Here is a 15034-nt window from a genome sequence, read left to right on the forward strand (position 1 = left end):
TATTATATTCTATGATACTAGGATGATATGTGTTTAGGTTGTCATCATAAAAACATTAAATTCATATATATTAAGATAAGATTAAGATTAAGATATATATTAAGATAATATTAATATATTAAGATAAAGAGAAGATTTAAATTAAAATTAAGATATAATTAATATATTAAGATTAAGATTTTTCAAACGATTAGTCAACATAATTGTTTTATAAATAAGCAAACACAACTGTTATTGTTGAGAACTAAATAAATTGCATTAAAAAACTAAGGGCAGTTACTTTCGTATTCGCAGTCGAGATCACGCGCTGACACTCGCTTATATTACTGTAGCTGCTATTCTTTTACTCTCCCACTACGAATTCATTTGCTTCGAAAATTGAGAAAGTGAGAGAGAGAATCAGTGATGAGAGAAGAGGTTATCAGCTCCGGCGGTACTGTTGATCCCACACCTGCCGCCAGGTACGGTTTTCTTTCTCAAACTTCCGTGCTCGCGCTAAAATTTTCTCAAATTAGGGTTTCGTTTTGGTTCAATTTTAAGATTTACGTTACCTCTGTTTTCAATTTTGTCGAATAGATGAGACATACTGTTGAATTGGATGGTGAAATGTTAGGATATTGTTGTCATTGTTAACTGCTGCTTGAGAATTAGATCTACTTGTGTCAAGTAGTATATATATATATGATAGCGTAGTGCATTTGAATTTTGTTCTTAACAAAAACCAAGTGAGTTTGCAAAATTTGATAGTAATTAGTAAAGGAATTAAGAGAAAAAGAAAAGATAGGTAAAGTTGAGAGAAGTAATTAATGGAAAAGTTTGATTTTGTCATAGAAAAATGAAAATGAAGAGGTAATTAAAGTTGAGAAAAGAAGAATTAAGGTTGAGGAAGATTAATTCATGTTCCATAAATATGAATAGTCATGAGATTAACTAGCCGTATCTGCAGTGTATACGCGGCACGACGTGTCGCCGCCATATCGGGACATATCAGAATTTTTTATTTTTTAAATAAAAAATCTGGATACTCCTTTGATACGTATCAGCGATGTATCGAAGCGTATTGGATACGATATGGCATAGATTTTAGAGTATCCGCTTCATTGGTTATTACTAGGAACCGTTTCCTCAACAAGAACATGAGATTCCCCTCACCAGAGTAAATGTTGCTATTTATTGTTTCATAGGCATGAATCAACATAACTTAGCTTTTATAACTGCATTACCATATATTTCCATGAACTCCCACCTGTTTGCTTTACTTCACACCAGAGTCTAGATTCTCATTTATTCCTTTCTCCATGGTGTAAAACAGAAACTTTCTTTAATTTGTATGAATTTGAACTTAATGCATGCATATGTGATGATTTATGGTTATGGTATTTTTAATGAATATTCAGTCGTCTTGTCTAGATGTTGTTCATTTGACGAACTTTCTCAAATGACTAATTATTCATTCATTTTGTTAGTTCGGCTGGGGCATCCTCCCCAACTGTTCCAATGAATGTTGGCAGCATAGATGGGTCAAATCATGGGCAGGGCTCTAAAGCTGCTTCTATATCATGTGTTGGTTCGCAACCACCCTGGACTTCTGTGAGCACAAGCGTCGGTGGTTCTACTTTTGGTTCCTCAAAAGCTTCATGTAGGCCCTGGGAAAGGGGAGATTTATTAAGGCGTTTGGCTACTTTTGCTCCTTTAAATTGGCTTAGCAAGCCTCAGGTTTGGATTGACCATATTCTTATATAAATGAATATTACTTTAGCCACAAACAGCTCCCACATACAATTTAAACTAATAACTAATTATTAACCTTGCGATAGTTTTTGTTTTATACTTATAATTCACAAAGCAAACTTAGTTTTTTGCAATATAAATGAAATCATTACATATGATTTTTTGTTGTCATGAATAGTATATGGCTTCTTTCTTCTCAATTCATGCGGTTCGTTGTTATCAGCACTGTGATAGTTTTTGTTTATACTTGCAATTCATAAAGCAAACTTAGTTTTTTGCAAAGTTGCAATATAAGTGAAATCATTACGTATGATTTTTTGTTGTCATAAATAGTATATGGCTTCTTTCTTCTCAATTCATGTGGTCTGTCGTTATCAGGATTGCAGTTTACTTATAATGTTGTGTCTTACGAAGCACGGACACCGACACGACGACACCGTTAATAATTTAAAAAAATGAATAAATTAAATGTAATTGCAAGTGTCGGTGCAGGTGTCTGTCATCGACACGGACATGGACACGCCTGATTTTAGAGGTGTCGGTGCTTCATAGGTTGTATCATATGGTTTTTTCATCGCACATGATCGGTGCCTGGATCACGTTTGTATACAATCATAGTGGGACTTCCAATCTTCACTGCAAAGTAGTGAGATCACCAAGCTTCTGCTATCCTAACTGTACAGATTTCAGTTTTGGGTTCCACGGCCTAGTTTGTGAAAAGAACATAATTCCCCTTATTCTTGATGTTGTTCTACAAACTATCATCTGTGATCTCCCTGTACCTCTCTCAATCACGATCTCTACTTCCGCATCTCCTCCCTCTATCAAGAATGACCATTGCATCCATATTTCTCCCTGATCTCCCTGTCCCTCTCTTAATCACAATCTCTACTTCTGCATCTCCTCCCTCTATCAATCATGACCATTGCGTCCACATTTCTCCCTCTCTCTTTTCTCTCTTCTCTCTCTTTCTCTCAAGAACAGCAACTGTGGCGTCCCTTTCTTCTCTCCATCTTCTTCCGATGCATTACTCATCCTATAAAACTGACTTGTAAGGTGAGGGGTGCCACTCTATATAAACTATTTCAATGCTCTATCTCCAACCAATGTGGGACTTGAGATTTTTCCCAATACACCCCCTCACGCCAAACACTCTTGTTGGGCTTGGCGCGTGGATTTTTTAAAAGGCGGGTGGCCCAAGGTCCGATCGATAGACTCTAATACCATATTAGAGTATGACCTAACTCATCCTTGTAAAACCGGTTTGTAAGGTGAGGGGTGTCACTCTATATAAACTATTTCAATGTTCTATCTCCAACCAATGTGGGACTTAGGATTTTTCCCAATAATTTCCTTTTCCCCTCTAAATTTGTTTTCTGCCATGATCATATATATATATATATATATATATATATATATATATATATATATATATATATATATATATATATATATATATATATATATATATATATATATATGTCTTTTGATGACAGCTAGGGCGTGCTTATGCTTCTAGACTCTAGTGCAAGCCAATGGGTGTATAGATATATGAATTTTTATAAAATTATACTTATTTGTAATAAGGTAGAATTTTAACCTTTCCAATATTAAAATTTAGACGCTCTATTAGATACTTAAGTTTATGTAAAAGTTTTATGCTAGTGAAACATTTAGTAAGCTACTTTGTTTACATAAAAAATCATGTTTTTAACGTTGAAAATGTTGCCAAATTAATAAATTTGCTTTCTTAATACGGTGTATATGTCTACTTGTGATTGTGAGTTTTCAATTAAGTTTTATTTAATTTTATAATTTCAAGGTTATTCTGCTTATGAGTGTTATTTTTTTTTATCCACGTGTAATGTATATGTGTTTAAAAGCTCCGAATTTTCTCGATCACCAAGGAAACCGGGTTATTCCTCAGTGGTGTTTTTTTTCTTCTTCTTCCAAACGCTGGTTTAATTTGGTTTTGGATATGCAACTTGTTTTAACACAAGTTCTGGTAGGACATATGGGCTGAGAATATTTCTTCACAAAGGCATTTTGCTTCATATTTCTCCAAATTTATTTTTTTAAACTTTTGAAGGGTTTATATTTATATCAAGAATCCAGATAATTATTCTCTAAGTGCTTTCCCAATGGCCAGTCATATGCACTGCGTGTTGTCTTCCAATGCTATCCCACCTCCATTTGTCTTCCAATGCTATCCCACCTCCATTAGGGGCCATTGCGGGTGGGATAATTGAGTGAATAAACTGGTTTCATGGTCTGTTTATATTCTTTTTAAGCAGTTCTCAGATTGGTAGTTAACTAATTGAGTAAATAATTTTGTTAAGAATGTGGTTTGGCCTAACCCAGCCCTACAAAACCGGCTTGTAGGGTGAGGATTGCCCCCACTTATAAACACATGTTTAGGCCATATATTGTCCGATGTGGGATTCTTAACACACCCCCTCATGCCCAGGTCTTGACAATTGGAGCGTAGAAATAAATGGTGGGTGGCCTGATAGCGGAAACCATAATAGGTGGCCAATCGGATCTTAAACGAGGCTCTGATACCATGTTAAGAATGTGGTTTGACCTAACTCAACCCTACAAAACCGGCTTGTAGGGTGAGGATTGTCCCCACTTATAAGCACATGTTTAGGCCATATATTGTCCGATGTGAGACTCTTAACAAATTTAAATATCATTTCAAGTAGTTGAAAGTTTGGCATTATGCATATTGCATGATTATCTTTTATGTTTCGCTGTGTGTTGCTCACTTATTTGTCTGAGCAGAAATTCCTTGTAATAATGTCACATTCAAATGAAATTATTGCAGTTATCTTGATCTGTGCAGCTTAAGCTATAGAGTATGTGTAGAAAATATTATGTTATATGTGCTAGTCCCAAATCCCAATGTCTTAAGCACATAAGAGGCAGTCTCCAGGGATCTCATGTCCTTCTCAATTTCTTCCAGATCATCAGTTCATTGGCTTGTGCTCAGAAAGGTTGGACAAATATTGGTGAGGACAAAATTGCGTGCGAGTCATGCGGTGCCTACCTGAATTTCTCAGCATTGTTATCTTGGACAAATGCCCAAGGTTGGTGCTTGCACATTTGCAATTTAAATATTTCAGCTATTCTATCCTGATTCCAAACTTCATTTTTTTTCTCTAATATGAGGCATGCTAAAGTAACTAGGACTTAGAATAATTAAGAACATCCAATACCAAACAAAGTCCTATTTTGTTTATATAAAGTACGTGCGAAAGTCGACATGGTGAAAAGAGCATTCCTAAATGGTGCACCGAGTAGGACATTAGAAGCAGCAATACAAGGTTCTGTCTGTCAAAAACAAACCTAGCTCAATGCTGTGTAATTTTCATCTATGAAATTCAACTCAAGATTTAATACATATTTGTTCATCAACATGTTTGAATGTTTTTTTATAGGATAGGATAGTTCATTTTTGGGATAATTCATTTTTTACTTCTGATATGCAGAATGTCGGGCTTCATTCTTACACTATTTAGTGTAGCCCCTTTGTTCCGTTCCTATTTATTCATTTTCATGTCTTGGAGCACCCAGTTTCATTTTCTGGTCTTTCATACATTTTATCCTACTAAAATATGTTCAAAATTAACGAGATCTACCGATCAACGCGAGAATGTCCCATCAACCCTCTACATCAAATTTGCTAGTTTTTTGTCGGGAATTGGTTGTTATTGTTGCAGTTAACATGCATTTATTAGAATAGTCGTAGCACTTTGTTCCAAGGTTCCTAACTTCCCATAGCATGTATAACAAGACAACAAACAAAAATAAAGTCATAAACTAAAATAAAGTAAGGGGGAATATATGAGTTTTGCATACAAATAGATTTAATCTGCATTTAAGCAACTCAAGTTTTGTTCCAAACCTCTAATAATTTGAAATCCTTTTAGTTTTTATACATTTTATATAATCTTGTTTTGAACATGTTTGGCAACACAAGCTTTATCTGATAACAAGCTTTATCTGATAACTTGGATGAAGAAACTTTTCTGTTGATGCTGATTATGTTCATCATTTGTTTTAACTTATTTTGTTAATGCACTGGCCAAAGCTCAAGATGCCAGTGAATCCTTTGCCAGGCAGCTGGATTCAGGGCATAAAGCTCATTGTCCTTGGAAAGGAAACAGCTGTCCAGAAAGTCTAGTGCAGTTCCCTCCGACTTCTCAATCTGCCCTAGTTGGCGGCTACAAGGATAGATGTGATGGACTCATGCAATTTCACTATCTTCCTGTGGTTGCAATCTCTGCAATTGAGTTGATGAGTGTTACTCGAGGCCCACAGATTGAACGCTTTCTATCAGAGTCTCAAAACTTTATGTCAGGAGTAGACTTTAAGCCTGATAATATATCAGGGCTGGAAAGCTCTAAGGATGAGGCATACTGCTCATTTACCCGTGTAAGACATTTACATTTTTTATTTCTATTAGTAGTTTGTCTTGTACATCTGTTGTTACTCTGTCTATGCTTATTTTTTATTTGTGTACCTTCCTTTTGTCAGGCACAGAAGCTCATAAGCCTTTGTGGATGGGAACCAAGATGGCTCTTAAATGTTCAAGATTGTGAAGAACACTCTGCTCAATCTGAAAGAAATGGCAATTCTTTTGGTCCAAGAAAGACTCAACTCCGTCTTACTCAAGATCCAGGATCAAAAGCAGTTTCTACTTCTACTAAAATGGATTCCAGGAAGGGAAAAGCATCTCTTAAGGAGTCTAGACTTGACTACAGGTCACCTATGCTTGATTGTAGCTTATGTGGTGCTACAGTTAGAATTTTGGATTTTCTGACTGTTCCTCGCCCGAGTCGTCTTGCACCCAACAATATAGATAACCCTGATACCAGTAAAAAGATAGGATTAACTCGTGGAGGAAGTGCAGCTAGTGGAATCAATGGTTGGATTGCAGCTGATGATGCAGAGAAAGATCAGGCTGAAGATCGTGATGAAGTTGCAACAACAAATGAGGGGAAAGCATTGGCAAACACAGATTTGGATTTAAACCTTACTATGGCTGGAGGTTTTCATTGTCCCCCTTTTGGCAGGACAGCAACATCTGAAAATATTTATGATGTAGACATGGGAAGAGATTTAATGATTGGTCAACCTTCAGGGAGTGAGATTGGTGATCGTGCAGCTTCATATGAATCACGAGGGCCAAGTTCTCGTAAGAGAAATCTTGAAAAAGGTGGAAGCTCAGATAACAGGCCAGCTCTTAGGTTGCAGCATCAGGCTGATAGTGTTGAAGGAACTGTCATTGACCGTGATGGTGATGAAGTTACTGATGGTGGACAATATTCAGCCGGTCCTTCCAAACGTGCACGTGACTCTGATTTTTTTGACACTTATTGTTCACCTCATCAAAGAGATTCATCCGGTGCTGGTCCTAGCCATTCATTGGGTTTTGAGGGTTATGTTGCTGGCAATCGAGTTTCTTCATTCCATCAAGGTAGTGATCGCTTAATAGGAATCCAAACTACTAGAGACTCAAACCGTGCATCATCTGTCATTGCAATGGACACAATATATCATAGTATAAATGATGATTCCATGGAAAGTGTTGAAAACTACCCAGGAGACCTTGATGATGTCCATTTTCCCTCCTCTAGCACCTATGGCAATGTTGACATGAATGAAACATCTGAGCTGAATAATAGCATTCAAGCTCAGCAAAGCACGTGTTTACAAACAGCAACTGAAGTTGTCCCTGGTGAAGTGGGAGTCAGCAGTACAAACTACGGGGATGGAATTTTTAATGCAGAAACTGTGACTGCTCATGCCCGAGATGGATTTAGTCTTGGCATTAGTGGAGGGAGTGTTGGAATGTGTGCTAGTCATGAAGCTGAAATCCATGGGGCAGATATATCTGTACACAGAACACATAGTGTTGTTGGTGAAATGGAACAAAGAGTAGAAGATGCTGAAAACCAGGGACAGACTGGTGAATCTGTTCCAAATCCAGGTCTAATGGATGAGATCATCCCAGGTGATATAAACAGAGACTATCCTGTTGGTGATAGCCAGGAGATGATGTCTCACTCTGCAGGAAGGGCAGACAGTGGGTCAAAAATTGGTTGTTCTGCCAAGGCAGAATCTGTTGAAAGTGGTGAAAAGATTAGTCAAAGCTGCAAACTTCCTCCTGCTTATAACAGTCGTCCATCCCAATCTTGCAATGCTATTATTCATTCAGACTGTGGAAATACTAAGGAAGAGATCATGAAGGATGGTAAATCATCATTCAGCAATAATTGTGCTCTAGTTGAATCAGATTTTGGCAATGCCAACCGGATAGGTAAGCACTATATTTTGACGATCTTGAGTTTTTTATGTTGTTACCCTCCCTATTATTGCTCGAGAAGGTAGAATCTAGAAATTTAATAAGAACTTAAGGAATTGTTAATGTTAAATATAACTTACAAAAGAAGTTCATTAGATTTTCAGGAAAAAGCTCCAGTTCAAGGAGAAACCTCAAGTACCAACTGACTTTAAGTCTTTAACAGCTCTCATAGCACTAACTTCGGTTTCTCATTTATAGTCCCGGGTTTAGTTACTTTTAAGGCTCTTACATTTTTTCCCTTTAACCGCGTATACGGCTCTCCTTGCAGAGTTGAACTATTAACGTGGAACTTACAGTTACAGCTATTCAGAAATAGTATTGTTTATTTTGATTCCTTCTATTTGTAATTTCTGTCGCTAGGCTATATTCTTTTGATTCCTGGGCCTTTTAAATATTTTCTCAATACTCTATTTAGATCTTGATGGGTGGGTCTCTCCCTGTTCCCCTTTATCAATTGGTACATATTTTTGTGGCAAAACCATTGACATTGTTCATTATTTAGGTCCCCCAAAAGGAGAAAGTAACTACGAAGAAGCTGTAGAATTTGATCCTATTGTCCATCACAACCAGTGTTGCCCTTGGGTAAACGGCAATGTTGCTGCTGCTGGCTGTGCTAGTTCTGTTCCAAGCACTAGTAGTGATACCATTGCACTCTGCGGCTGGCAGTTGACTTTAGATGCTTTGCAATCACTAGGGAATGTAATTCCGACAGTACAGTCTGAGTCTGCTGCATCTTTGTACAAGGTTTGTTTGTCTTACTCCTAATTTGGTTCCGCCATGAATTTATTTCACTGTCGTCAATAAATTGGAAGCTTGATTTTTCTTATGCAAACTACTTTTTCAGTGATTCCATCATTTGCCAATTGTTAGAATACAACTTTTCTTTTTCATACATTACATATATCCAATTTGACTTCCGGTTGTTCTTAAAAAAGAGAGGATAAAAGGTCTGAATATTATTATTATTGCTAGTATAAATTGCCGTTCTTACAAAAAGGAGGTTAAAAGGTCTGAATCAATTGTTTATGTTTGTAAGTTAATTAATTCATAAGTGTTTACATTGATTAATTTTCATGTTCAATCACTTGAATGTCTTAAACAGAATGATCAGCAAGCACCTCGTAAAAAACTTCTACACAACCACTCCATGAGCAAAAGTCATGGTCAACCCTGAGATTTTGTTTCAAGTATTTGGTGTTTCCATTTCCTTGTAAGTGGGTTATTTCATAGGTTATTTTTAAAAAAATATAGACAATGTGGTTTTACTTAACATTTTTCAGCTCACTCTCTGCTATGCACTGCTTTCTCCAACTATCTTGTTGTCCTAACATTTTGCAGGATTCTAGGTATATTTATTTGAACTACATAAGGTATTTCTAGGCGAATTTCAAAGCCACGGTGTTTGTAAGGTTGTAGCAGACATGTTGCTTTGAACCTCCCTCTGCAGAGCATAGAGATTTCTCTCCCATAAATCTATATAAGACTAGAGAGTTATTATCAAATAACTATTTGCTTCAAAGACTTGTAAATACTGAATGTCATTGTTTTTAATTATAGAGTTGCGTTAGGCTGTTGACCATTTTTTAATTTATGCGACAAAAGGTCACTGAAAATTATATATATTTCCTTTAGATAAAAAAAAGCTGTACATTTTACTGCAGAGCAGGTTAAGAGGGTGTGGATTATCTCTTTCACTTATTTACAGGTTGTGATTATGAAGCTGGTTAAGAAAAAATATATATTCTTTCTTAAATCTTATGAAGCTGGTTAAAAGCGCTGTACATTTTACCTTGGAGCAGGTTAAGAAGCTGGACATTATATTCTTTCTTACTGTTGTGATTATGAAAAAAAACTATGACGCAAAATGGGCATTTCTAGGCTTATAAACTGTATATGCCATTAAAAAAGAATAAGCTGAAGTAAATGGACGTTTCTAGGCATGTGAATCCTGTAAATGCCATTGAAAAGAATAAACGGAAGCTCTTTGGAGAAGACTCGATCAAATTAACACTACTTGCCAAATCATCTACAAAAGTTGTTTAGTACAGTGCACTAAAGCGGGTATGCTTCTATAAAATTTATTTTTCCTTATCATCATGTCAACCAAAATTTTAGAATAACTTTTGATTTGAAGACATGATTCCTACTCGACGAGCAAGGTTTGATTCCATATGAATCAATAACTACAAGCTGCCTTTCTGTATGCAGAGATCACAAACTCTCAAGCTTTCCCCGAATAGGCTAGACTTAAACTATTCCATCATTCTCATAAAAAGTGTCTGATTTTAGCAATATATAGTTTTTAAGAAAATGATTAGATGTATTAATTTTAATGATAAAATTAACATCATTTACTAGATTATCCATATTAATTGTAATTAAAAGAGTTGTTGAAAAAAGTGAAAGTTAATAGTAGAGAATCTCTAACCTCACCCCTTGGGTCACTCATGTACCATGCGCGTTGCTAAAAATGTCCTTGATTCCGTAGATACACCTCCGAAAGCACTATTTTTTTTTGTTTAAAGTTGTTTTGTTCCGTAGATGTACCTATGGAAGACTTTCTGAGATGCATCTACGGAAGCTTTTGATGTTATATTCGCGCCAGACTCTTCTCCTCCCTCATTCTTCACTTTTTATCTTCTCAAACTCCTAAACTCTCTCAACTCAAAATTCAAACTTCCACCAAAGTTGTTTTTTTTCTCTCGAGTTCGTCCGTTAACGTCAACATCAACGATCAACACATTCCAACAACTTCAAAACACAATTTAATCGGTAAATTTTCGAATTTTTGAGTTATTTTAGAGTATTTCCCGTAATAGAGTTTGAATAGATTTTTAGGTGTAGAAATCATTAGTTAATTTTAAAAATATAGTTTAGAAACAATGTAGATATTATTTGATGTGTAAAACGGATGATCAGGGGGTGAATATTGATTTTTCCAACTATGTGAACATTTACTTACGACATTTTCGCATTTTTGAAGTTGCAGGACATTCCATAGGTGCATCTAAGGAACATATGAAATGTTTGGTCGTTCCGTAGATGCACCTACGAAACAAATTCATATTTTTAAAATGTTAGGTAGTACCGTAGATGTATCTATGAAAGATTTCCGTTTGTGCATCTACGAAGGTAAATTTTTCTTTTCTTTTCTTGTTATAACTAAATTATATTTAACTAGATTTTATTTGTAATACAATACAAACATTATGGCCGACCATCAAGACCGTATTATATCTGGGAAGACTGCACAATATGTCTCCGTGCGACATGCACGAATGCAGTTACTGACACAGGTGACTGATGGATCTGCCGTTCCAGCCGATGTACCTGATACATCCAGAGCCGCCGAGGTACCTGTTACATCCGGAGCAGCAGAGGTACCTGTTACATCTGTTACAACAAAGGAGCCTTCTACATCTACTACTTCATCACAGAGGCCTCAGGATGATGGTGAAGGTTCCTCACAGACGCCCTCTACCTGCAAACATCGCCAGGCCAATTCTTCTACTCCCGTGCCAATGACGATCGATGCTGGATCTCCGGTGCCACCTCCTGAGCCGCACGAGGAGGCTGACGCGGCTGGGGAGCCTATCTTCTACCCGGGGGTTTTATAGATGTATTCTGTTGACAGAGTATGCAGATCATTCAGTCAGACATATTTGGGACGGCGAGGTAAAATTTCATAGACTTATTTCGTATTACTTTTTTGTCCTCAGTTTCTGATTAATTATTTTTAACTGTGCTTATTATTAACAATGTTTTTTTTTTTTGGAAAATTTCAGGATAGGGATCCCCAGAAGTTCTACAACTACGACCGGAATATTGCCACTCTCGTGCAACCTACTGAGTCGTGGTTCCAGGATGTCCTTGCAGCATTTGGGTGGAAGGACCTCTGTTAGGTCGAGTTCCACACGATACATAATGGGATGCTGATTGCATTTGTAGAGAGGTGGTATCTAGAGACTTCGTCATTTCATCTTCCTCATGGTGAGGTTACTATCACGCTTGACAATATCGCATGCCTCATGCATATACCTATCAGGGGTACCCTCCTTGGTCATGGTAGGCTGACGAAGGAGAAAGCAAGGGGATGCTGATTGAGGAGCTCGGGGCTGATCATGAGGACGCGCTTGATGAGGTGGAGTGGACCCGCGACGCGCATGTGAGGTTTCACTTCTTGACGCGACAATACGAGCCCGAGCTCCTTGCGACACAAGAGGCTGCCGGTGACCCGATATAGGTGGAGATACACAGGCAGCGGGTGTTGAGATGTTACTTCTTATTCTTGTCAGGCACCCAGATGTTTGTGGACACGAGCTCGTCGTACATAGACGTCCTTTGCCTGAGGTACTTATTAGATACTACACGTATCCATGAGCACAACTGGGGAGCGGGTACACTAGCACACAACTACCATAGACTTGGAGAGGGATGCCTATGGAGGACAAGAACTATGGATGGAAGCTGTTCCCTTTTAGTGGTAACAATCTTATATCTTTCTATTTGCTCCCAAAGTTATTCATTATATATTTGTGATAATACAATTGATTCCCATGTTTTTTTTAGGGTTGAATATTACAACACTTTCCCATGATCATTGGCCGGGGAAAGGTGCTTGAGTACACTGAGGCCATGCTGTGTGCTAGTGCCTTCACCCCCCCCCCCCCCTCAGAGAGAACCAGGTGCCAGATCCTTACAGGCGTTATTTTGACCGCATGGCTCTGTTGATATCATGTACTCTCAGCTGCTCAAAACACTCTAGCTCAACGATTCTCACTTGACTACCTACGTGGGATTCGACCTCAAGGCTTCAACGACACCACTACCAAACCTTGGGGTTACGTTGAGCTACTCGTCACCTTCGAAGAAGTGGAAACAACAAGACAAGTCAAGATCAAGTTCCTGGTGATCGACTGCCCGTCCCTATACAAATGCATCTTAGGCCGACCAACGTTAGCCGAGATGACGACGGTACCCTCAAAGGTCCACCTCAAGTTGAAATATTACAACAAGAGAGGCCATATCGTCATCGTGCAAGGCGACATTGAAGCTGCTAGGAGATGCTTCGATGTAGCGGTGAAAGGACTCGATTCAGTCTCCAATAACAAGCAGCCCCGACCAGCCAGCAAACCGATGAAGGAGAAGCAAAAACCACTCCCACAAGTCGGTGCAGTTGACCTCGACACACGCTTAACCAAAGATGAGCTGAAGAAACAGGGAGAAGACACACACCCGCATGCGGAACCCATCCATCCTGTTCGACCAATTCCTGACAGAGACTTCAAGCTCATTCTCCTGGGCGATGACCACAACAGAAATGTGAAGATCAGAACATGACTCCCCAACCCGGAGAGGAAGCAGATCAAGGCATGCCTAAGACGTAATGCTGATTTGTTTGCTTGGAGTGCAGCCGAGATTCCTGGACTTGTACTCGTGGTCGTCTGTCATCAACTGACCATTGATCTCGCAGCTAGGGTTGTAGTTCAACGTAGGCGTGGACAGTCTCAAGAGAAAGCAGAGGCTGTCGAGAAAGCTGTAAAAGACCTCTTAGAGGCAAATTTTATTTCCGAGGCCAAGTATTCAACTTGGCTCTCAAACGTTGTATTGGTAAAAAAATCTAATGGAAAATGGAGAATGTGTGTTGATTATACTGATCTTAACCGGACATGTCTCAAGGATGCATATCCACTACCTAATATTGATAGGCTAGTCGACAACTCGGCCAATTATAAAATTTTATCATTTATGGACGTATACTCAGGTTATAATCAAATACCCATGGCAAAAAGCGACAAACCATGCACGAATTTCATGACAGAGTCGTCCAACTACTACTACAACGTAATGCCCTTCATTCTTAAAAATGCCGGAGCAACTTACCAGCGAATGATGAATAAAGTGTTCCACGGCGAGATTGGAGACACCCTCGAAGTTTACATGGACGACATGATCCTGAAGTCGAGAGAGGAGGTCGACCACACTACCCATCTCAAAAAAGTCTTCGATCAGGCGAGGAAGTATAAAATGAAATTCAACCCGAAGAAGTGCACTTTCAGAGTCGGAGCAGGTAAATTCCTTGGTTTCTACCTAACTGAATGAGGAATCGAAGCCAACCCCGATAAATTCCGAGCATTCTCCGAGTTCCCCACTTCGAGCTCGAAAAAATCAATCCAAACTTTCAATGGAATGCTAACATTATTATCCCGGTTTGTGGCGAAATTCGCCCAACACACACTCCTATTCTTCAAACTTTTACGCAAGGAGGCAACCTTTGAATTGACCGAAGAGTGCGAACAGACGCTCCTCTATCTCAAACAAGCCCTCTCGCAACCTCCGATCCTATCACGACCAGAGAACGGAGAGAAATTGTATCTCTACCTAGCCGTCTTAACCGAGGCTGTCAGCGCAACTCTCATACGCGAAACTCCCGACGGACAGAAACCCGTGTACTTCACGAGCAAAGCCCTTTAAGGGCCTGGGTACCAATAGATCGAGAAGGTCGCATTGACACTTATCAACGCATCCAGGAGGTTGAGATACTACTTCCTAGCGCACACCATCATCATACGAACCGACTAGCCCATAAAACAACTTATTGGTCGACCAGATATGGCCGGCAGGATGCTGAGGTGGTCCCTCGAACTTTTAGAATTCGACATCCAGTACGAGAATAGGAAAGCCCTCAAAGCACAAGTTCTGACCGACTTCGTCGCAGAAATGACACCGGTCGACATCTTAACCGAGGAAACCAAAGTGTGGACCATCTTCGTCGACAGAGCCTCCAGCTCAACAAGAAGCGGGGCAGGTATCATACTTGAGAACAAAGAGGGTATCGACTTCGAACAATTAGGCCGAATACGAAGTCCTACTAACCGGAGTTCGCCTTGTAAAGGACCTAGGTGCTCGGGAAGTAAAAATCTTCACCGACTC

The 15034-nt window shown here is 38.7% G+C and overlaps 1 protein-coding gene across 1 annotated transcript; it reads left to right on the top strand.

Annotated features, from left to right (window-relative positions):
- The first annotated feature begins 285 nt into the window (after positions 1 to 285).
- Positions 286 to 10353, top strand: LOC131602494 (uncharacterized). Its single transcript, XM_058874621.1, has 8 exons — positions 286 to 461; positions 1467 to 1716; positions 4697 to 4820; positions 5825 to 6168; positions 6271 to 8056; positions 8604 to 8845; positions 9204 to 9311; positions 9440 to 10353. The coding sequence occupies exons 1-7, from the start codon at positions 406 to 408 to the stop codon at positions 9273 to 9275; spliced, it is 2874 nt and encodes a 957-aa protein (XP_058730604.1). The 5' UTR covers positions 286 to 405; the 3' UTR covers positions 9276 to 9311; positions 9440 to 10353.
- Positions 10354 to 15034: the final 4681 nt, after the last annotated feature.

This window comes from Vicia villosa, linkage group LG5, assembly GCF_029867415.1.
Source record: "Vicia villosa cultivar HV-30 ecotype Madison, WI linkage group LG5, Vvil1.0, whole genome shotgun sequence".
Taxonomy (NCBI): Eukaryota; Viridiplantae; Streptophyta; class Magnoliopsida; order Fabales; family Fabaceae; genus Vicia; species Vicia villosa.